Here is a 24,610-nt window from a genome sequence, read left to right as displayed (position 1 = left end):
CTCCCTCAAGCAGGTGGAAGTCCCACCTCGGAACAATTAAAGCCCAGGGACCCGTAGAATGCGGGTCAGATCCCCAAGCTGAGCAGAAGAGGGTTCGTCACCGACTTTTACGTTGGTGGCCAGCTCCTGTCCGCCCGACGTAAAATCCAGTCCAAGGAAATGGTTAGAGATGGTGTTGTCAATATTTGAGATGTTGACATCCACATTTTCCAATAGGTGTCACTGGATATTTAAGCAGTCAAACACTCCTATCAAGAGAAAACTGTAAGGAATAGATAAAACCATGATGAAAAGCAATTATTTGACTTTTAAACTTTTGGTTTCCTATTGCAATAAGGTGGTGGATGGTTGGTGGTAATGAGGATTACAAATAATTTTAAGTCAGTGATTAACTGATCTGTGACACTAGTCCAGTAACTGTATTTTTCTGTTTTTTGAAGAGTACTGTACAAAACGTTCATTCAACTGTACATTATATAAATATTGCTAATAAGTAGTAAACATCAGCTATCAGACAGAATTATGAATGTAGAGATCCAGCAGCTTATAAATTTGATCTGAGTATTTAATACATTCCAAAGATATGGCCAACAATAAGCCTGCTGCTACCATGTTATTAACTATACCTTCTGCAGCACATCAACAGACATGCACTAAACTATCAAATGTAGTGATGGTCCTAAAAGAAATGAATAAAATGTGAGATAATTTTAATGAGTCAGGACAATATCACAGATCATGAGAATTAAGTGGAAAGGTTGAAAAGAAGGCTGTTGCAGTAGAAAAATGAATGTCTGAATATGACCAATTTGTTAAATTGTTGGTTTTGTATCAGTTGCAATTACTGTGCAGCCAGTGTAAAGCTGACATAATGTGAAGTTATCTCCTCAAGGCGCTCTTATATCTTGAACTCACGTTAATTTAGCAGCAACTACAGTGTTCATTTGTTACTACAGTGCTAAAAGATCATTCTAGCTATGTTAAATGTGTTGTATATTTTCTTTATCAGAGATGGACGTTGTATGAAAATTAGAACATTAACTTTAAGTCTAACAAATTTCCAAGTGGCAAATACAGTGAAAAAAAGAGGAAAAAAAGTTTCCTCCTGTTTTTTTCTGACCAGGAGAATGAAATTTATAAGCACCTACCAAAAATCAGACTTTCCTCACCAACAATTAATCTCGGATTGTCCCTCAGGACCCCTATTTACAGCAATCAGACTTTGTGTCTTTGAAGTGATAGTTCAAGCTAAAATCAGCTGAAATTTAGTAATGGAGCAATACCCATTTAGTAATGGCAGAATAATACGTAACACTTCTGCCATTGTAAAATCTGACTTGCTGTGAGCAATGTTACCAGTGATCAAAGCATTTTCTATTACACGTTCACAGCCAATGCTGCAATTAATAAAACAATGAAAAAAGGTTATGGAGATGCACAAACATTGACTACAGATAGAAAAAAAAGCACCAATAGACTTGGAACAATAATAGACTAACGGATGTGACACATCACTCACAGAAAATGATGGTCATCTCCGTCTCCATCACCATAAATGGTGAAATGGTCAAGAAATGGGTCAAGCAAAGCAACAATAACACCACAAAAGAGTAACCATTTTTTGCATTTCCTAGTATGGTTTCATTTTCACATGCATTTATTTGTGAAACAGAACAAAAAGACCACTCTTCCAAAGAAACGTACAATGTATTCATAAAAGTGCATCAACTATAGATTGTAAGAACAAACGTGAAACTTAATTAAGCCACCGTGAAGGACTTTGCTTCATTTATACAAGGTAAAGTATTATCTTGATCTCACTGCTCTTGCCATGTTATTTTAGTACCTAGCAGAAAAAGGACATGACTATAAATACAAGCAATACTTACATCACAGTCACTAGCAGCTAAAAATTGACAACTTTTTAATTTAGATTTAAAATCAGGTTAGAAATAAGATAACTTACTCAGTTTAAAGGGTCAGCTCTTTCGGTAATGCTTCAATATCTAAAGGATTAATTTAAAAGATTACAGTTGCTGTTGAACTCAGCTGTCTACCAGAGTTAGATAATTGGCAGCAAACCCTTCTTGTACCTCAGATCTGGTAGCAAGTTAAACCAACAGTGCTCTATGTATAAGTACTTTGATAGCTACAAGAGCCCCAGTCTTTCTACTTTATTTCAAGGACAGTGTGTGGGAGATGGAAATACTGGGCCGGATCTTCTTCTCCTCCCGACGGTGGGTTTCATGGTGGCGGGGGGCGGGGTGGCGGAGAATTGGAGCGGCAGCAGCCGCCATAGAACCTGACTCCAGGATTTCTAGTTCCGATTCTCCCAGAAGCAGCATAGCTAATGACAGTTTTCCTGCCCAGAGGCCAAATTAGGGCCTCTTCCTGCCAACGCTGGGGTCATAACAGCAGTGGGGATGGGGAGGCCTCCGCTGCGCGAGGACCACGCCTTGGAGCTCCCCCCAACTTTTCAGTCCAGCGCCGGAGCCCTGCTTGCATAAAATCCAGCCCACTGTGCTAAAAGTGAAAAGATTCAGAATAAAGCGTTCAAAGTTCCCAGTGTCTGCAATGAACCATCTGGACACTTGTGGAATTGCATTGGAGTATTGGAGTTATACTGCTCACGGTCAAGCTTTTATTTTTCCAAAAGTATACTTTATTCATAAAAATTTGCAAAAAGTACATAACAAAACAGCTCAAAACAGTTCAAAATTGACATTTCGGAAAGTGCACGGTCAAGATCAGACTGGTGTAAAATGGCCTTCTGGAAGAGGTCTGAAATTGCTATGCTTTAGTCCACTCGAGTGTCAGTTCAGACTTTGCACATTATACTTTCAATTTTTGCATTAGTAAGCACTTGAAACTATTTCAGATCAATGTGAAAGTGGCCGTGTAACTGCACCATAAGAGCTCTGAAGAGGGTATCATTAGGCTGCTACTATTAATCCTGCTTTAAGTTCATTAGGGTTGAGCCATAAGCAACAGTGAAATCCATGCAGTTGCAAAGTTAAAGATTAATACACATCATGGTACCTGTTATGCACCCCAGACCAGAGCAAATGATGGACAAAAAAAATTATCAGGCAATTGATGCATATGAATAAAGAGAAAGAGGATCAAACATAAGCTTTGTTATTAGGCAAATCGGTAAGCAGATTTCACCGGAAAACAATTAAAGAGTAAAAGTATTAAAAAAACACATTTGTTGCTATGATTAAAGCAATAGAAATTAGATATGGAGGGGAAGGTTTTGGTGAGGACACTGAACAAGTGTCAACACAGGAAGATTTTGTTCTTCTATATTTGAAGGATATTGAAAATGGCTTCACCTGTTCATGAATTTTTAAAAAAGTACAGCACAGGAATTTTAAGTGGTCTGAATTGATCCGAATTCAAGTAGTAACAAACAAGCTAATTATTATTTCAGATTGTGAATTTGCTACAATGCTTATCTTCGGCTCCAGTATCTCATAACTCAAAATGTTCTTCACTGCTTTGCCATTTTAAGATTCGGGAGCCCAATTGTTTCTGTTACACTTCATCAGGAGAATCCCTGGGCCATTCAGTTCTTCCACAAGGAATTCCCCAGCAAAGCCCAATCTACTACCAACTGCTCCATCTGTCTAAACTTGTTCGAATCCACATATGACTCTGCAAATTTTTTCCAAATCAAAGGGGTATTTAATAGTGTGAGTCACAGGTATACTGTCTTCTTGTAGGATCTGCACAACAGTGCATGTTCCAACCCCAGGGCCCTTTATTACAGAAGTGCAGCCACTGGGTGATAATTCTGACATTTGGAGAACTAGTGACATCAGAGACCCAGGAAAATGTGGATTTATGAATATCCACTTGGGTTAAGAAATCTTGTTTCAATGAACATAAAACGCTGGTCCCTGCATTTACACTGCAAGGAATTGTTATTATATAGAACCATAGAGCCACAGAAGGAGGCCATTCAGCCCGTCGTGTCCGTGCCAACCGAGAAGAAAAAAAATAGAAACTAGCCGCCCAATCTAATCCCACCTTCCAGCACGTGGTCCATAGCCTTGCAGCTTGCAGCACTTCAGGTGTATGCCCAGGTACTTTTTCAAAGAATTGAGGGTTTCTGGCTCCACCATCGTTCCTGGCAGCGAATTCCAGACACCCACCACACTCTGGGTGAAAAAGTATTTCCTCATGTCCCCTCAAATCCTTCTATCAATCACCTTAAATCTGTGCCCCCTGGTAATTGACCTCTCCACTCGGGGAAACAGGTCCTTCCTGTCTACTTTATCTAGGCCCCTCATAATTTTGTACACCTCAACTAAGTCACCCTCAGCCTCCGATGTTCTATGGAAAATAACCCTAGCTTATTCAATCTTTTTTCATAGCTGCAACCTTTGAGTCCTGGCAACATTCTTGTAAATCTCCTCTGTACTCTCTCCAGAGCAATTATATCCTTTCTGTAATATGGTGACCAGAACTGTCCGCAATACTCCAATTGCCTAACAAGTGTTTTATACAGTTCCAGCATTACATCCCTGCTTTTGAATTCTATACCTTGGCCAATAAAGAAAAGCATTCCATATGTCTTCTTCACCACTCTGTCTACCTGTCCTGCCACCTTCAGGACATGCACTCCAAGGTCTCTCACTTCTTCTGCCCCTCTCAATATCCTCCTGTTTATTGTGTATTCCCTCGCTTTATTTGCCCTCCCCAAGTGCACTACCTCACACTTATCTGGATTGAATTCCATTTGCCACTTTTCCGCCCACTCAACCAAACCATTGATATCATTCTGGAGTCTACAACTATCCTCTTCACTATCAACTACACAACCAATAATAGTATCATCAGAAAATTTCCCAATCATGCCTCCCACATTTAAGTCCAAAATCATTAATATATACCACAAACAGCAAGGGACCCAACACTGAGCCCTGTGAAATGCCACTGGAAATAGCTTTCCATTGACAGAAACCTCCGTCAACTACTACCCATTGTTTCCTGTTCCTGAGCCAATCCTGGATCCAACCTGCACAATGCCTTAGCCCATGGGCTTTCATTTTACTGACCACTCTGCCATGTGGGATCTTGTCATATGCCTTACTAAAGTCCATGTAGACCACATCCACTATACTACCCTCAACAATGCTTCTTGTTACTTCCTCAAAAAACTCAATCAAGTTAGTAAGACATGACCTTCCCTTAACAACTCCATGCTGACTATCCCTGATTAATCCTTGCCTTTCTAAGTGGCAGTTTATCCTGGCCCTCAGAATAGATTCTAACAATTTACCCACCACCGAGGTCAGACTGACCGGCCTATAATTACTTGGCCTATTCCTCGCACCCTTTTTAAACAATGGTACAACATTCACAGACCTCCAATCATCTGGTACCTCTCCTGTATCTAGTGAGGATTTGAAGATAATCCTCAGAGCATCCGTTATTTCCTTCCTCACTTCCTTCAACAATCTGAGATGCAATCCATCCGGCCCTGGCGATTTATCCACTTTCAAGGATGTCAGACCCTCTAGTACTTCCTCTCTCATTATGCTTATTGTATCGAATATTTCACGCTCTTCTTTAACTACAATGTCAACATCAACCCTCTCCTTTGTGAAGACAGGGACAAAAAACTCATTAAGAACCTCTGCATCCATGCATAAGTTCCCTGTACATCCCTGATAGGCCCTACCCTTTCCTTAGTTATCCTCTTGCTCTTAATGTACTGATAAAACATCTTCGGGTTTTCCTTGATTTTACTTGTCAATAATTTTTCATGTGCTCTCTTTGCTTTTCTAATTTCCTTTTTTACTTCACCCGTTCATTTTCTAGGCTTTCTAAAGTATTAAGATTTTTGTGATCGTCATAAGCTTTCTTTATCTGCTTTAACTTACCCTGTAAGCTTCTAAATAGCCAGGGTCTCTGGATTTGGCTGTACCACACTTTATCTTAGTGGGGACATGCCTACACTGTACCTGTAGTATCTTGCTTTTGAATGCCTCCTACTGGTTTGCCATTGATTTCCCCTTAAGTAGCTGTATCCAGTCCACTTTTGCCAGGTCACCTCTCAGTTTCTTAAAATTCGTCTTCGTCCAATTTAGAACCTTTACTCCTGTTTTATCTTTGTCCTTTTCCATGATTATGCTAAAAGTTACTGTATTATGGTCACTATCTCCAAAATGGTCACCCATTGTTACTTTCTCCATTTGCCCAGCTTTATTACCGAAGACAAAATCTAGAATTGTGCCCCCTCTCGCTGGGCTTGTTACATGCTGCCTAAAAAAGTTCTCTTGAATGCAGTTCAAGAATTTTGTCCTCTCTGTGCCCATCACACTGTATGCATCCCAGTTGATATTGAAATAAAAACAAGAAATGCTGGAAATACTCAGCAGGTCTGGCAGCATCTGTGGAAAGAGAAGCAGAGTTAACGTTTCGGGTCAGTGACCCTTCTTCGGAACTGGCAAATATTAGAAATGTCAAAGGTTATCAGCAAGTGAGGCAGGGGTGGGGCAAGAGATAACAAAGGAGAAGGTGTAGATTGGACAAGGTCACATAGCTGACCAAAAGGTCATGGAGCAAAGGCAAACAATATGTTAATGGTGTGTTGAAAGACAAAGCATTAGTACAGATAGGGTATTAACAGACTGAAGATTGAACAGCAGCAAGTACAAACATGGAAAAAAAAAAACAGGGGGTAAGCAAACTGAACAAACTAAGATGAAATGAAATAAACATACAAAACAAAATTGTAAGAATTGTAAAAAAGAAAAAATAACTAAAAATAAAAGTAAAATGGGGGGCCCGTCATGCTCTGAAATTATTAAACTCAATGTACAGTCCAGCAGGCTGTAGTGTGCCTAATCAGTAAATGAGATGCTGTTCCTCGAGCTTGCGTTGATGTTCACTGGAACACTGCAGCAGCCCAGGATAGAGATGTGAGCATGAGAGCAAGGGGGAGCATTGAAATGGCAAGCAACCGGAAGCTCAGGGTCCTGCTTGCGGACTGAGCGGAGGTGTTCCGCAAAGCGGTCACCCAGTCTGCGTTTGGTCTCCCCAGTGTAGAGGAGACCACATTGTGAGCAGCAAATACAGTATACTACATTGAAAGAAGTACAAGTAAATCGCTGCCTCACCTGAAAGTAGTGTTTGGGGCCTGGGATAGTGAGCAGAGAGGAGGTAAATGGGCAGGTATTACACCTCCTGCGATTGCAGGGGGAAGGTGCCATGGGACGGGGACGAGGTGGTGGGGGTAATGGAGGAGTGGACCAGGATGTCGCGGAGGGAACAATCCCTTCGGAATGCTGACAGGGGAAGGGAGGGGAAGATGCGCTTAGTAGTGGCATCACGCTGGAGGTGGCGGAAATGGCAGAGGATGATCCTTTGGATATGGAGGCTGATGGGGTGAAAAGTGAGGACAAGGGGAAGCCTGTCACGGTTCTGGGAGGGAGGGGATGGGGTGAGGGTAGAGGTGCAGGAAATGGGCCAGACACGGTTGAGGGCCCTGTCAACAATAGTGGGGGGGAATCCTCGGTTAAGGAAAAAGGAAGAGATATCAGAAGCACCGTCATGGAAGGTAGTATCATCAGAGCAGATGCGTCGAAGACGGAGAAACTGGGAGAATGGAATGGAGTCCTTACAGGAGATAAGGTGTGAAGAAGTGTAGTCGAGGTAGCTGTGGGAGTCAGTGGGCTTATAATGGATATTAGTTGACAACCTATCCCCAGAGATGGAGACAGAGAAGTCGAAGAAGGAAGGGAAGTGTCAGAGATGGACCATGTAAAGGTGAGAGAAGGGTGGAAATTGGAAGCAAAGTTGATAAAGTTTTCCAGTTCGGGGTGGGAGCAGGAAATGGCATCGATACAGTCATCAATGTATTGGAAAAACAGTTAGGGGAGGGGGTCTGAATAGGACTGGAACAAAGTAATTATTAATAAATTACACTAACTAAAAAAACGCACCTTAATAGTACTAAACGTATCACTTATCAGGTAGGTTTTGAGGTTTTATTTTGAAAAAAAATTTATTTCCCCTGATTTTTGAAAGCTATTTACAGGCACTAACCGTTACTTACCCAACCAATCAGCTTACAGATTTCCCATGATGTTACTGTAGGTCTTCTTTTCCTCTTTTGAAACTCAGCCGACAGAGAGAGAGAGAGAGAGAGCCTGCCGCCAACTACCGACTACCGCTGCTCCGGATCTGCCTGCCGACTGCCACTGCTCCAGATCCACCTCCTCCCAGGTCCACTACTCCGGTCCAAGGCCCAAGAGTTTTAGGATTTTTATTAATACTTGAGGGCTATATTCATCAATTCTGTGCATTGTTTGTGTAAAATAAATCAGTAGTCTTGTAAATAAACAGTGTAAAAGCAGCCGAGCCAGATCCATTCTCTAATCAACAAATGGCTACTTTGGACTATAGTTAACGTTCTGAAGCTCACTGAAGTTTAAGATGCTAAATTATCTCAATTGATTTCAAGTGTGAACAGAAGTGGCCCGAATCATGAACAATTTATATCAGCTTCATGGCATTTTAAAAAAATTTAGGAATTTGTTTTCTATATTACAACAAAATCAGATTTTGACTAATGAAAGTTTTACTATGATCGCAGAGAGATCTCAGTCCAGGAATCATCACCTTCATATTTAAAATGTTGGGTCTGATTCCCAATCGGTCCAGGAATTGAACAAAATTTGGGTGAGATTTTGTATCATTCTGAAAATAAGAATAAATGCTTATTTTACAGAAAGGAGAACTCTTTTAATGTGCAAATGAACAGAGATTGGAAATCTGACAGAAACATGCATAGAAACAAAGATCAACACAGCTTAAACATCATAAACACCAGGATTATTCTTCTAGGTAACAGGATTGTGACAAATTGTAATTTTAATACAGGATTTTAATGAATAAATCGATGCTGAGATGTTTTCTTCTTTTTCCAGTATTCCACCTGTTTACTGTTTGTGGAGCAGTGACACTGGTCACACCCAATACAGCCACTGAAGTGACCGTAGGAGAACAGGTCCTGTTCTGTGTAAATCAACAAGGTCAGTATGACGTAACATTTTGTTCCACACCTCCACCTGCTATTATTGCAGTATGGGCAATCAACAATTCAATGGGACCAAAGACTATACACCCACTGTATGAAGGCAGACTGCAATGGAACATGAGTGGTTCTGTAGTGTTATATAACGCTCAGATTAATGACAGTGGAATATATGAAATAGAAATCAGCTACTACAGCACAGAACTGAAAAGCAGTGATACAGAGAGGTTTGAACTGCGTGTGTTTGGTAAGTCAATTATAAATTAGGAAGTAATGAAAAAGGTTTTAATATTTGTAAAAAAAAGTTTAAGTTCCTGCATTCTGTTATAGTCAAGAAATGTCTGCTGGTCAGTGTGTTATAACTGTACAGTAACAAGTTATCCCTCCTTTAGTAATAATTGAGGGGCATAGATTGTGCCTTGATGCATTGAACAAATGAAGCTTTTCAGATTTCAAGCTGTTAATGGGAGAGATTAGTTAAACACTGACTTCAATATGAAACTGAGTACAGCTGGGTAGCAAAATCTAAAATTACACAGTACAGAGTGGGCTAAGGCAGTTTACAATGCTCAACAAGTGTTCAGCTGGTCTCCCACCATAACTCCTCCAGAGACTGGTATAACCTCTCCCCCCACCAAAAAAGTGGTGGAGACCCAATGGGAGAATCCCTCGGGAATCTCTTTCTTACTCAGAGGCCACCCAATCACAGCATGTCATGCTTTACATACTGATGCATGAATGACGGCATGCCAGAATGATCAAGAAACGTGACCAAATTGGCTGCACCCACCAAAATGCCACCAGTTAGTTATACACGCCCTGAAATACTTACTCTGGCAATAACCTTGTGGGCCTGTCTTCTTGGTGTTTGAATCAGCAGGAAGGAAGATGCAGAGCTGTGCATAATGGCTTGCCAGGCTTTCACATATCATAGTTATTTTATCACAGGTCTCCTGACACAGCTTCCCTTCAGATGAGGAATCCCCATCAGACATACAATTGTGAAAGTGAGGTAATTTCATATCATTCTGCAGATACTGGTGAGCGAATGCCAGCAGGACAGCACAGAGCACTTGGTGGCAGCTTCACCTGCCTGGCCTCAATCCATAGGTCCTCCTCCTTTTCCAAATATCAAAGTTCAGAGGATTAGACAATTGATTAATTGACATTGATGCCAGTAGAGGGAAATGCAGATTGAGAACAACTAGATTCTAGAGAAAGAGAGGGGGCGGGGGGGGGGGGGGGCAGAAAGAGAGGGGGAAAGAGAAGGGGGGGCAGAGAGAGAGAGAGAGAGAGAGACAGACAGACAGACATAGATGGGCAGAGAGAAAGAGAGAGAAAGGGACAGAGAGGGGGGGGGGGGGCAGAGAAAGGGGGACGGATAGAGAGTGGGAGGAAGACAAAGGGAGAGGGAGAGAGAGTGGTCAAGATCACTCCTGACAGAATGACACCTATCCGGAATACTCCGCATGGCTACGTGTGTGGTGAAACACTGAGTACTTGTGCAAGCAAAAGAAATTGCCAGGTCTCTCACTAAATCAGTGTCCAACATAGTGAGGAGAAAGTAAGTCAATAAATTAGTCTTCTCATTTAAAGCTTCTTCACAAAAATGCACCTTTGTTGTTGTTTTGATTAATAATAGGATAAATTTTAATGCCTTTATCTTTCCGAAATTGTCTCACTGGCCCCTTATGTAAGATAAAAATTGTAATGTAGCCCACCACGCAAAAAGGTTGGACAATCCTGAACCAGAACAAAGGTTCATGGAAGTCCCAGTGCCAGAGGAAATGAAGTCCCAAAATAGTGCACTGAAATGTGCAGAAGAAAAAGCTAACTTGTTCAATACAGGATGCTTTCAACAATCTCCCACTCAAGAATCCACCCCTAGCAATGCTAGTTGGCAGGTTTTCTGGGTGTACAGTGAACTTACTATCAAGCTCACGCACAATCCATGAATTGAAATAGAGCAATCCACCGCCTTTTCAACATGAAAATAAAGCTCCCGCCTGCTTCAGACAAGAGCTTGCAAAGCCACCCCAGGCCTGACCAGCAATTTGTGCAGAGCCAAAATTAGGTAGATGATCTCCACCTAATTTTGTGATCTGGTTCCTGTCTGAGCTCAAAACAGATATTGACTGGGTAGACTAGGCACTAAGATGGGTCTCTGCTTTATAAAGACGCAACATCCTATCACTGAGACATTTTACTGGTAATCTATTTGAAACATTAGTTTCAGAGACACCATTTATTAGGAACAGCAATGCTTAACAGCACACATGGAGAGGGAATACTGAATTTATTAATTTCTCAATTCCAGTTTTAAAATAAACAGGTTTTATGTCCATTGCCTTTTGTCTATTCCAGAACCAGTTTCCCAGCCTGCTCTGAAAATTGTAGGTGACTGTTTGACTCCAAATATTATTCTGAGCTGCTCGGTCTCTAAAGGAACAAATGTCACATTTCATTGGAGAAAAGAATCATCAGGAGCCATTGATGGAGCATACAATAGAACAGATCTAGTGATAGACCGTGGTAATGAACAGGAACAACATGTATACAGATGCATAGCGGAGAATCCGGTCAGTAATGCAACTAGTGACCCAGTGAGGCCTAAGCCGTGCAATGGGAATAATAGTGAGAGCTTGGTATATCATTGAAACTAAACAGAAATCTGAAAGAAGAACAGAAAATGCTGGAAATACTCAGCAGGTCAGACAGCATCAGTGGAGAGAAAAGCAGAGTTAATGTTTCTGGTCAATGATCTTTCATCAGAACTGTACTGACGAAAGGCTGTTGACCTCTAATTAGTCAATATAACTTTGAGATTAATTTCACACAGCAGAAATATAACTCTGAATCACAATGCAATACCTTTCAAGGCTGGATTTTATTAAACTCTATTGTGTATCTGACAAGAAAATGTCAGTTGAAGTTTGTAGGTTACGTTGCAGTATTGAATGTTGACCCTCAAACTAGGGTGTCAACTGACATGGCGGACAAACGACGCCTACACCAGATACTTCGTATAAACACTTTTATTGATACTTAAATCACTTTTCTGCTGTTATTTCACTTGTTACCTGTTACAATAAATCACAAGATTATTGGACTAAAATACTGCCCGTTGCGAGGCGAGGTGATCCGTCTCCCTCTGATAGGTTCTCTTCACTGAAGTGGACTCAGGGTTCCCTTTCCACAATGGTCCTGCAGGTCTTCTTCCTTTGGAGGCTCCTAGCCTCCCCTTTTTATCCAGTTGTTCCCAGCCTCGAGAATGTTCTTAGTCAAGTACACCCCTGACTTGGAGTCATCCGTTTTGCTTAGTGCTGGTTAAAAGCAAAACAAAATACATCTGCTGGCCTTGTTCTTGCTTTCTGTCCTTGTTTAGCAGTAGCACATCTTACCTTACACACTGCCTAGCAGGCTGGGTTCGTTTCTCACAGTTCTTGCCCTTGTGTAAGGCTGGCTATTTTTCCCTTCATGCTCTGCAGATGCTCTCCATCCGGCTACAATTCACCCTTTGATCCATTAAGCGTTAGCGAATTGGATCATAAAGGAGCCCTGATCATATCCCACCTCGCGACAGCAGATATTCAAGTCCAGGCCGTGTTACATTTACTTATATCTATCATTCGTTTGTGTTTTCGCACATACCAGTCCATTTCCAATTTCCCTTCCATTTCAACTTTCCAATGTTTAAACATAATCAGAGTATTCACTTGATACATCAAAATCACAATCATACCAATAATCACAATGTGCGAAACAATACTTATCCAAGGATGTATCTGTATGTTGGTATCCTAATTCAAAATATCATCCCACCAGTTGGTTACTTTAATCACTTCAATCTTTCACCCGGTTCCATCGGCTTTCTGAATGACTTTGACAAATGTCTAGTGAGTTTTAGCTCACTGTTTCTTGATCCATTGATCGAGTCATTCAAAGAGGAAATAGTGAGAGTTCAGAGCCAACATGTAACCATTAAGGTGAAGGGTAGGACCAACAAGTCCAGGGAACCCTGGATGTCAAGGGATGTAGAGGATTGTATCAGTAAAAAAAAAAAGGAGGCTTATGGCAGATTCAGAGTGCTGAAAACAGTGGAGGCAGTTGAGGATATAGAAAGTATAGGGGGGTACTTAAAAAATTAATTAGAAGAGCGAAGAGGGGACATGAAAAAACACTGGCAGGAAAGTTAAAGGAAAATCCTAAGGTATTTTATAAGTATATTAAGGGCAAGAGGATAACCCAGGAAAGAGTAGGGCCCATTAGGGACCAAAGTGGCAATCTGTGTGTGGAGCCGGAGGACATAGGCGAAGTTTAAAATGATTACTTTTCATCTGTGTTCGCAATGGAGAAGGACTATGTAGGTGTCGAGATCAGGGAGGGAGATTGTGATATACTTGAACATATTAGCATTGAAGGGGAGAAAGTATTAGCTGTTTTAAAAGTGGATAAATCCCCAGGCCCAGATGAAATGTATCCCAGGCTGTTTGGTGAGGCAAAGGAGGAGATTGCAAGGCCTCTGACACAAATTTTCAAATCCTCTCTGGCCACAGGAGAGGTACCAGAGGATTGGAGGACAGCGAATGTGGTACCATTATTTACGAAGGGGTAGAAGGGATAAACCAGGTAATTACAGGCCGGTGAGTCTAACATCAGTGGTTGGGAAACTATTGGAAAAAATTCTGAGGGACAGGATTAATCTCCACTTGGAGAGGCAGGGAATAATCAGAGATAGTCAGCATGGCTTTGTCAGGAGGAGATCGTGTCTGACTAACTTGATTGAATTTTTCGAGGAGGTGACTAGATGTGTCGATGAGGGTAAAGCAGTTGATGTAGTTTACATGGGCTTCAGTAAGGCTTTTGATAAGGTCCCGCAGGGGAGATTTGTTAAGAAGGTAAGAACCCATGGAATCCAGGGCAATTTGGCAAATTGGATCCAAAATTGGCTTAGTGGCAGGAGGCAGAGGGTAATGGTCGAGGGTTGTTTTTGCTAGTGGAAGCCTGTGACCAGTGGTGTACCGCAGGGGTGCTAGGTCCCTTGCTGTTTGTAGTGTACATTAATGATTTAGAAGTGAATATAGGAGGTATGATCAGTAAGTTCGCAGATGACACGAAAATTGGTGGTGTCGTAAATAGTGAGGAGGAAAGCCTTAGATTACAGGACGATATAGATGGGCTGGTAAGATGGGCGGAGCAGTGGCAAATGGAATTTAATCCTGAGATGTGTGAAGTGATGTATTTTGGGAGGACTAACAAGGCAAGGGAATATACAATGGGTGGTAGGACCCTAGGAAGTACAGAGGGTCAGAGGGACCTTGGTGTACTTGTTCATAGATCACTGAAGGCAGCAGCACAGGTAGATAAGGTGGTTAGGAAGGCTTATGGGACACTTGCCTTTATTAGCCGAGGCATAGAATATAAGAGCAGGGAGGTTATGATGGAGCTGTATAAAATGCTAATTAGGCCACAGCTGGAGTACTGTGTACAGTTCTGGACACCACACTATAGGAAGGATGTGATTGCACTGGAGAGAGTGCAGAGGGGATTTACCAGGATGTTGCCTGGGCTGGAGCATTTCAGCTATGAAGAGAGACTGAAAAGGCTGGGTTTGTTTTCCTTAGAGCAGAGAAGGCTGAACGGAGATATGATTGAGGTATACAAAATTATGAGGGGCATTGGTAGGTTAGATAGGAAGAAACTTTTTCCCTTAGCATAAGGGTCCATAAACAGGGGGCATAGATTTAAGGTAAGGTGCAGGAGGTTTAGAGGGGATTTGAGGAAACATTTTTTCACCCAGGGTATTTAGAAGTATTTAGATGAGCACTTTAAATGCCATAGCATACAAGGCTACGGGCCAAGTGCTGGAAAATGGGATTAGAATAGTTAGGTGTTTGATGGCTGGCACAGACACGATGGGCCGAAGGGCCTGATTCTGTGCTGTATATCTCTTATGTCTCTGTGACATTGCAAGTCCTCAGGTAAAAGTCTAATGTTAGTTTTGTATATTTTTCAAAATACCTTCCTAAACTCTGTTTAATCTCTTTCCGTGACATTAATCCTAGTTTCTTCCCTCTTATGTATATCAACCATCTCGATTTGGTCTATCCTGGATGGTATTGTCAGGGTTATATGATTCCCAAGCTCATCCTGAACCTGCTCGCCCTGTGCCAAGGCCTCAATGAACATTGGACTGGGAAATGCTGAGGGACAATTAATATACATTTGTCTATTCAATGGGACACTAATAGTCAGTTCAAATATTATGCCAACACACCATGTAAATACCGAACCAGGTGTCTCACCGTCTAGTTGTGGCCTCGGGAATGGTCCATAATATAGACGACCCTTACTTTCCGATGCATCACGGTTTGAAGCCACTTTGCGTTCTCTGTATATCACGCCCTCTCCAGATGGCTGTTTTCTGAAAGTGTGGGACGGGTCAGACATTAGTTTGGTGGATGGGGTAGTTAAGCAGTCCACACATCACGAACGCGATAAACAGCTTCCTTGCAAATTACTTATTATCTGTAAAATACAAGGTTATTTCTGCTCATATTTACAGTTTCTTAATATAGCCAATTAACCTGCTGAGATCAAGATCATTATCCAAGCGATTTAAACGCCTTTTCCCCCGTAAGCGAGTACAGATCGGGGAGATCGGTGTTTGTCTAGGCCTTCTTCACCTATGGCCCTGATGAAAGGGTGGTTGTTGTTGTTGGGTCCCTTGAACGTTCCCTAAGGTCTGTCCCGCTTGCGGCACTTGTGGCAATGGCAAAAGGCTAGGGGCCGGAGACGATGCTTCGCACGCGTCCAGCAACACATGATGCTGGTGGTTACTCTGTTTACCGAACAATTTTAATTGGTTTACATGATATTATCCGGTCCTCCCAGAGTCCAGTAGGGCTTTGTATACCGAGGGACTAGCTTTATCCACTACAGAGTGAGGGCCGAAGTACTGGAGCATAACTTCCTGTCCTATATAATATTCTACAGGTTTCACCTTGCCGACGAAAGTCTGATTGACAGTGACTGCGTTTACTTGCTCATCTATTGGGAGTTGCCATGGCTCTCTGTCTCGGGAGCCTTGCTTTGCCAATTCATCTGCTCATATGTTTCCAGCTGGGGAAGATTTATGGTGTGCTTTTCACTTTGATTATACCATATTCTTGTCCTTGGGCTGTCTGGATAGTGTGTTTTAGGAGGGACGCAGATGGTAAAGGTTTGCCGTCCACTGATACAAAGCCTCTTGCTTCACACAAGAACAGGAAATCAGTTAAACTGTTGCATACATACATGCTGTCCGAATATAGATCTACTGGTGGGGGAAATTTGTTGGGGTGGCTGACCATATACGCTATCGCTGCTAACTTGACAGTCTGAGCGCTCATTTTAGCTGGCAGTTTTAAAGCCATCTCTACACAAGGTGTACCTTGGTAGTCTTCTGCATAGATGCCAAATCCTGTTTTCCTAATTCTGTCCCCGACTATGGAGGATCCATCAACAAAAATTTTTAGGGTTTGATTGCCAGGTTACCCCCTCCCCTTTTTATTTTGGCACAAATGGTCCCGTGGGATCATGCGCTGTCAATATCTGACATTCATGCGTACGCCATGATGGATCTATTCCTTTGGATGTGTTAAGGGTGGTGCGGGAACCTCCAGTATCCCATAAAACTTCGATGGGGTGGCCTTCTACCTCACCTTCCACCAGAGGTCATCCCACACCATCCCATTTGGTGCTACACACCCATACTGGAGAGGCCTGACACCATCATGCACTCGGATGCCTGACCCTGTCCCCAAGGTCCCTCCAGTGGTGGAGGTGGTGGGGGCAAATAATTTTGACTGGGTCCCTGATTTTGGGGAGGTTGACGTGGTGATTCTTGTCACTCTCTAGCGTACTGGCCCATCCGACTGCAATTATAACATTGGCCCTGACTGATATTTTGATTTTGATTCCAGCCTCTGCCTGCTGGGGCAGCATATGGGGGTAGAGGCTGCCGGGAGTTGTTATTTCCCCGCCCCCCTCTTCGACCTTCATTTTTCCATACAGGGCCCTGACTCCGAATTTTATCTGGGTTCATTTGCCCTTCTTTAGACCGCTGCCTTGCATTCTCCCGTGCCTCCCTTTCCCAGGCGAGGGTCATGCGCCTAACTGCCCACTCTTCAGTATGGCCTCTGTCCACTGGGTCAAAAGGCTCGCATGCTTTCCGACTGTTTTCTGTGGCATGAGAGATCACTGTTCTGACCCATCGGGTTCTCTTAGGGGCTGCCAGTTCTGCCCGGTTAAGGCCTGGCCCAAAGACATCGCTGAGATGGACCCACAACCTATTGGCGAACGCCGTTGGATGTTCCCCTTTGCGCTGCCCGCACTTACTCAGTAAATTGACGGGGTCCCCTTTGACGTATCCCATAGCTGACAGAATGGCGGTTTTGGTTTCCTCAAAGGTCCCTTCCCCGTTAGCTCTATCCTCAGGCAGTGCAATGAGGATTGTTTTCCCCAAACACATAAGTACTAACTTTTGCTCTTCCCCTGTGTCTAAGCCATGTAGGGTCCCAAGTCTATGACAATGACTAAAAAACTCCCAAGGGTCCTGTCCCGGCTCCAGGGGCGTTACCTTCTTGGCTATTTCCGACAATTGTGCCACTATAAGGGGAGTACTGTAAGAAGTACTTCTGTTTTCAGCAGGCGTGCCTTGGGTCGTCATTATCGGGTTCATTGGTACTGTCTCAGACGGTGCAGAAGGGACCACCGGCTTGTTGTTATGTTGTGGCGGTGGATCAACCCAGCCCCAATCACGCTCTCCTTCCCCTTCTCCATACCTACAGGCTGCTTCATCTAGACTGCCCCAATCCACATCGTCATCATCATTCCCTTTTGTCTCCCAAAAAACACATATCATACCTCGGCTGGCGGCAAGTTGACTTTTTAATCTATCTATTTCTCACTGACACTTACTATGGTCAGCTCCTTTACGCTGCCCTTGTAATTGGAACTGGTGCAGCGCTTTCAGGGCTGCCTGCAAATTGTAACATTTTTCATTTAAGTCAGACACTGCCTTATTAGCTGCCTCTTTCTCCTACACTTCTCTCTCTCTCTCTCTCCTGGTGCGCCTGTTCATATTGAGTTTGAAACTGACTCATATGAATAACGTACATTTGTGCTTTACACTCCTCCTCACACACCCTTTTTCTCAAATCGTCTGTCTCCCGCCTTGAGACCTCTGACTGTAGTTTGGTCCCCTCGAGTTCCGCTTTTAACCTAACATTCTCCATTTACTTTTCACATAATTCCCTCATACAACTGGCTAATGCCATAGCCTGACTAAGCTTAGAGGCGTGCTTCGCTTGTTATTTCCCAGCCTCTTCCCAGTGTTCCTGTCCAATGGGTCCCACACCCTCAAAAACCTTATTAGCATATTCGACCCACTTGGGTCATTTACGCTTTAGGTACCCGCGGAGCACCTTCTCCCAATCTGGACAGACATCCATCATTCTGCTGTTTGTCCATCATGTCTGTGGGTTGGACACGGCGTGACTTTAGGGTGATCACTTAACTGTGCTCACCCAGGGATGCCAAAATGTTGACCCTCAAACTAGGGTGTCAAATGACATGGCGGACACAAGACACTTGTACGAGATACTTCATATAAACACTTTTATTGATACTTAAATCACTTATTTGCTGTTATTTCACTTGTTAAACTTCTTGTTACTTGTTACAATAAATCACAAGATTATTGGACTTAAACACTGCCTGTTGCGAGGCGAGGTGATCCGTCTCCCTCTGATAGGTTCTCTTCACTGAAGTGGACTCAGGGTTCCCTTTCCACGATGGTCCTGCAGGTCTTCTTCCTTTGGAGGCTCCTAGCCTCCCCTTTTTATCCAGTTGTTCCCAGACTCGAGAATGTTCTTAGTCAAGTACACCCCTGACTTGGAGTCATCCGTTTTACTTAGTGCTGGTTAAAAGCAAAACAAAATACATCTGCTGGCCTTGTTCTTGCTTTCTGTCCTTGTCTAGCAGTAGCACATCTTATCTCACACACTGCCTAGCAGGCTGGGTTCGTCTCTCACAGTTCTCGCCCTTGTGTAAGGATGGCTATTTTTCCCTACATGCTCTGCAGATGCTTAGCTGTTAGCCATCCAGCTACAGAACATTTTTGTATGAGTGATGAGAGGCAATTCTGTTTTTCATTATAAAGTGGAATATTAAATATCTCATTCAGTTCAGAATGCACCATGAGCACAGCAGAGCAAACCAATCTGACTCATGTTAAATGATCAGCCTGGCTGTCGCGAATCATATTTCTTTTATTGTAAATAATTTTCAATTACCAGCTTGATCCATTGCCCAGTTTACCCAATGGGTAAGTGACCCACATAGGCGAGGAATTCTTCTTTGGTTTCTGAACTAATGACCTTTAGTGTTCTGAAGTCAGGGAGAGAAACAAAAGGCAATCTGACTTTCCATTCCTGATCACTGCCCAGCTATTCTTGCTGGAAGTAACCATTGGCTGAAATCAAGATCAGCCACCCTATCAAGACCCATAAATGAATAATGGGCAGTTGTGACAAATCAAAGAGTGATCAGTACTTGTGTCACCTTTTCTCAAGAAAGAAGTCAACTCCTTCAGGAAGGGAGATATGAAAGAACCAATAACTCAGCTCAATAAAAACAATGCAAATAAAAACACAGTTCTGACCTAAACGAGATATTCAGTGTGTTTCACTTCACAATGACAAACTGTGCTAACTCCCAACACTCTATCCATTCAAAACTATTTATGACTGGAGCACAACCCACAAACCTCAGCTGACACTTTCATATCAGGTAAACTCTAGCATTCAATAAAATACAACCTTGAACAAGATATGAATTACAACACGGTTTACAGAAACTCAAAACACTTTACCAGACATCACATTCAGCAGCTCCTGTTCTCTGCCACTCTGCAGACTGTCTGACTGGTGCAGTCCAGATCCAACCAGGTGCCTAATTGGTCCATTCTCAGATATTCATTGTTAAGGGACTAAATACTCAATAAAATACTCAAACAAATGAAAAAGAATTACACTTACTCTGGTAAGTATCTGGGTAACCATGGAATACAACCATACAGTGTACTTCACATCTGAGACCTTCACCAGCTAGTGGGCACTGCAGGAACTTGACTGGTTTTGATTTCAAAATTACCCTTTAAGCTACAGCCACAAATTTTTAGTTGGATTAGGTGCCATTTGGTACACTCAAATGTGTATATGTGTATAATATAGTAGAGGGACACTTGTTGCAGTGACAATGGGCTTTGCTCAATGCCATCCAAATGGAACGAAATACCACACCGAGAGCATGTTCGTAATACATCAGCAGAGGGTAGAGAGTTAAGAACAGTTGCTCGAGACAGAAACGTGATGTAGCAGAATACCCATCTGACAAACTCCACACAGCCGTTCACCACGTTCATCAACTTATGGTGCTCCCTGGGAGCTTGATGCCTGAACTCAATCTGGGCACAGCATTTACAAACTGTGATGTTTTGTCACTAAGGACTTCAGAGATATTCCATTTCTGGAGGAAAAAAGATTCACTCAATTTATCACAATTTCGCTCAGGGTGGAGGGGGTGATAGATGACTCTGACTAATGTGAGTAACAGTCCTTCATTTACAATGTGAATTAGTTGATACAAAGCTACCTCGACTACACTTCCTCACAACCCACTTCCTGTAAGGACTCCATTCCATTCTCCCAGTTTTTCCTCTCCATCACATCTGATCTGATGATGTAACCTTCCACACCAGCACTTCAGATATGTCTTTCTTTTCCCTCAACTGAGGATTCCGCCTCCCCCACCATGGTTGACTCAGCCCTTCACCTTGTCCAACCCACTTCCCACACTTTTGCTCTCTCCCCTTCCCCTCCCTCCTAGAACCACAATAGGGTTCCCTTTTGTCTTCACTTTCCACCCCATCAGCCTCCATACTCAACAGATCATCCTCTGCCATCTCCACCATCTCCAGCATGATTCCACTACCAAACACATCTTCCACTCCCCTTTCAGCATTCCAAAGGGACCATTCCCTCCACAACATCCTGGTCCACTCCTCAATCATCCCCAACCCCCATCCGCTTGCCACGGCACCTTTCCAGGCAAGTGCTGGACCTGCAACACCTGCCCTTTTACCTTCTCTCCTCACTGTCCAAAGCCCCAAACACTCCTTCCAGGTGAAACAGCGATTTCCATGTACTTCTTTGAATCTAGTACACTGTAGTCACTGTTCACAATGCAGTCTGCTCTACATTAGGGAGACTAAATGCAGATTGGGGACTACATTGTGGAACACCTCCATTCAGTCTGCAAGCATGGCCCCTAGCTTCCAGTGGTCTGCCATTTTAATTCAGCACCTTGCTCTCACACTGACATCTCTGTCCTCGGCCTACCGCAGTATTCCAACAAAGCTCAGTGCAAGCTCAAGGAACAGCACTTCATCTTTTGATTAGGTACTTTACAGCCTTCTAGGCTCAACATCTCAACATTGACTTCAACAATTTCAGACTGTAATCTTTGCTCCCCATTTGGTTTCCTTTTCTTTGCATGTGTTTCAGTCTTCATTTTGTTTTTGTTTTCCGAGAGCAGCTGTTCATTTTTCTGCCAATTCACACCTCCTCTGGACACATTTTGTTTCTTTACTTGTCCCATTATTACTCCCTTTGGCTCTTTTCCACCAACTCTTTGTCATTTAATGTCTCCCGTCTTCTGCCCATCACAGACCTTCCTTTATTTCTTTTTCCACCCTTCCCCTCTTTCAATTGCTTAAAACCTATTACATTTTTAACCTTTCCAAAGTTCTAATGAAAGATCATTGACTTGAAACGGTAACTCTGTTTCAGTCTCCACAGATGCTGTTTGACTTGCTGAGTATTTCCAGCATCTTCTATTTTTATTTCAGATTTCCAGCATCCACAGTATTTTATTTTTATGCTATGTGTAGTATTGGATGAGGTTTCTATGTTTCTGCTTGCTGATTTGATCTATATTTTAAGCAGGATAACAAATTTGCTATCTAGACAAGCAACATGCTAATTTATTCTGAGCCAGTGTATGAGTTCACACATTTTTTTTTTTAACATTTCTCTATCCACAGGGTCCCTCATAAATCTTCTGCAGACAGGAATTCAGGTAGTGGAGGGAGGGGACAGTGAGAAAGGCAAGGGCAGTAATGGGGAATCAGGAAGAGAAAGAAGTTAGGGAATGGGAGATAGGGAGGAGGTGGTAAATGGAGGTATGGAGCAAGTGAGAGTAATGATGGAAAACTACTTCAGTGTGGGAGGGGAGAGGCTGAGAAACTCAACATCCTAGGGCGTGGGAGAGCAGTAAGTTGCCCCTCCTGCTACTGGGACAGAAGATATTCTTGAAAGAGGTTGCAGTGGGCTTTGCTAATATCACTTCTACTTTTCTTTCTATAACTCTTCTTTTTGCTTCTCTGTTTTGCTCTTCCTTCTTTTTCAATGCAAGGTGGTGGCTGGAATGCTGTGGCGCAATGGCAAAAGGAGCCACCATTAGTGGCAGGCTGCATTTGGAGTGTAGGGATAATCCTTCCCTACATACTGCACCTCACAAGGTGGGAAGGCTTGATCCTATAATCTTGAGAGCTATACTGGCAGGAGTATAGCTCCAGGTAGGGCCAACATAGCCATCGGAACCTCGGAGCCAGACTTAAGCCAGTCCCACCTGTCCTCTTGGTAGAGTTGTGAGTCAGGTTTAACAACATGTCTATGCAAAAATGCCTTTTATTATGGAAGGAATGCATGGACAAGACAAGTTTGTCACAGACTTATACATATAAACATCAGCGGTGGAAGTTCACCATCTGCTGGCTATAAGACAAGATGATATCACCTTTGGATTCAAATATCTTGCTCTGGACAGACAGCAGTGGAAGAATTGGGTTTCCTCATGCACCACAAGGCACAGGAGACTCTTACTAACTCTGATTTGCTTCCCATTCCCTCTCCAAATCACTTGTGCTTCTTTTCACTCCCCCTTGGGAGAGGGGGAGGAGGAGGGTGGAGAAGGGAAAAAGATATTAATGGATGTGGGGCAAAGGTGGATTTATGGAGTTAGATTGTGGATCAGTCATAATCCCTTTGAATAGAGGAAGAGGCTCAAGGGACTAAATGGCCTACTCATGTTCCTATAGAAGAAAGGGAGAATGCAAGAGGTAATTGGATAAGAAAGGGAGGAGGCAGAGAGGTGAAGGAAGGGAAGAAAGGAGGTTAGGAATGACAAAGGGAGGAAGGAAAGGGACAGAGAGGAGAGATGAAGGGAGGAGCAGAGGATGAAAGGAAAAGAAGAAAAGTTGAGAAGGTGGAGAAGAAGAAAAAGAGGAGGGAATAAGATAGGAAGAGAGGGAGGAGGCGTGGATGTGAGAGAAGGGGGAAGCGAGGGAGCAAAACTAAGAGAGAGAAGGAAAGGAGAGCAAGGAGGGAGAGAGGTGAGGGAGAGAGAAGGGAATGTAGAGGGAGGGACAAAGGAGGGAGGGGGAATGGGAGAGAAGAGTTGAGGGGATTTGATAGCAGGGAGGAGGGAAAAATTCCTTTGAGGTCACTGTTTGTCCTCTTGTTGCTCTAATCTGATGGGGCAGCCAACAACCTCGCCCATCCGATTCATTGGGCAGTCTTTGGGGGAGACAAATGTCAGGAGAATCCCTGGCAAATGACACAGGAGGTGTTATTGCATCACTCTCCCATCATTTAGATGTTCCCTGTTGTTTCAAGCCTCCATTCCAATTCCCTCGGCCTAACACCCCAAACCCAGTGCACAAGGGGAGCATTAGGCAGAGGCAAATCAGTGCAATCAGTACTTCAAAGACAGTTTATGTTTTGAATCTCCAACTCTGCTTCTCTTTCTGAGTTGTAATTACATTTACTCTTTAGTAAACTATAAAACTACAGACTTATGAAATGAAGAAGAATCTTGTTAAAACATACCTAAACTTCTCAAAACTCTAATCTGTTTTAGATTTTTGGATCATTCGTTCCCTCGTTATTTTCATCATGACCTCAGTTTCTGCATATATTTTCTGTGTTATCTGGAGACAATTTCAACATCAGCAAAGTAAGTGGAATAATCTAGAAATCTAAAACAAAGGAAAGTGTTGTCATGTTGGGCTCCACCTGCCAAGAATGAGGCATATTAATTTTGCCACATGGACATTAAATTTCAAATTGTTGCTGAGAAGAAGAGAAGGCCTGTTACAAGGACTACCAGACACTTGGATGGAGGAAATTTGCATACCAATGGAGACATGAGAGGTTACTTTCCTTATCCATTTAACCTAAAATGGACTTTGATCACCGGGTATTGTGTGTAAGAAGAGACATTCAGGATCTGCCAGGACAAGAGAATCCACAAACACAGAAGTGGTTAAACTAGTTGGCCATGTGACTAACCTGCTGGGCAACTTGGGAGTTTTTGAATTGTGCACAGACAGCTTTTGAACTGAGAAAGACTGTTTCCTCCTGGACTGAGAAGACCTCTCCTGTCTGCTCCCATCTA

General features: G+C 42.9%; 1 protein-coding gene and 1 long non-coding RNA gene across 3 annotated transcripts in view; one reads left to right on the top strand and one right to left on the bottom strand.

Annotated features, from left to right (window-relative positions):
* LOC137375213 (uncharacterized) overlaps positions 1-24,610 on the bottom strand; it is a 98,367-nt gene that overhangs the window by 30,383 nt on the left and 43,374 nt on the right. The window contains exon 2 of the long non-coding RNA XR_010975946.1: positions 15,355-15,473. This is a non-coding gene — a long non-coding RNA (uncharacterized lncRNA). The remainder of the gene's footprint in view (positions 1-15,354; positions 15,474-24,610) is intronic.
* LOC137375212 (hepatic and glial cell adhesion molecule-like) lies at positions 1,681-24,339 on the top strand. 2 transcript variants are annotated; one of them, XM_068042022.1, is made up of 5 exons: positions 1,681-1,798; positions 8,744-8,859; positions 8,943-9,047; positions 11,414-11,628; positions 24,074-24,339. In XM_068042022.1, the coding sequence occupies exons 2-5, from the start codon at positions 8,769-8,771 to the stop codon at positions 24,110-24,112; spliced, it is 450 nt and encodes a 149-aa protein (XP_067898123.1). In that variant the 5' UTR covers positions 1,681-1,798; positions 8,744-8,768; the 3' UTR covers positions 24,113-24,339. The 2 variants fall into 2 exon arrangements, with proteins under 2 accessions (XP_067898123.1, XP_067898122.1); XM_068042021.1 differs by having other exon boundaries at positions 8,943-9,296.

Source organism: Heterodontus francisci, chromosome 11 (assembly GCF_036365525.1).
Source record: "Heterodontus francisci isolate sHetFra1 chromosome 11, sHetFra1.hap1, whole genome shotgun sequence".
Lineage (NCBI taxonomy): Eukaryota > Metazoa > Chordata > Chondrichthyes > Heterodontiformes > Heterodontidae > Heterodontus > Heterodontus francisci.
This window is presented reverse-complemented; position numbering and strand designations above follow the sequence as displayed.

Coding starts and splice junctions, on each gene's coding strand:
- LOC137375212 (XM_068042021.1), top strand. CDS start 8,769: ATGAACAGAGATTGGAAATCTGACAGAAACATGCATAGAAACAAAGAT. Junction 8,860..8,942: donor CACCAGGATTATTCTTCTAG/GTAACAGGATTG, acceptor TTCTTTTTCCAG/TATTCCACCTGTTTACTGTT. Junction 9,297..11,413: donor GTTTGAACTGCGTGTGTTTG/GTAAGTCAATTA, acceptor TGTCTATTCCAG/AACCAGTTTCCCAGCCTGCT.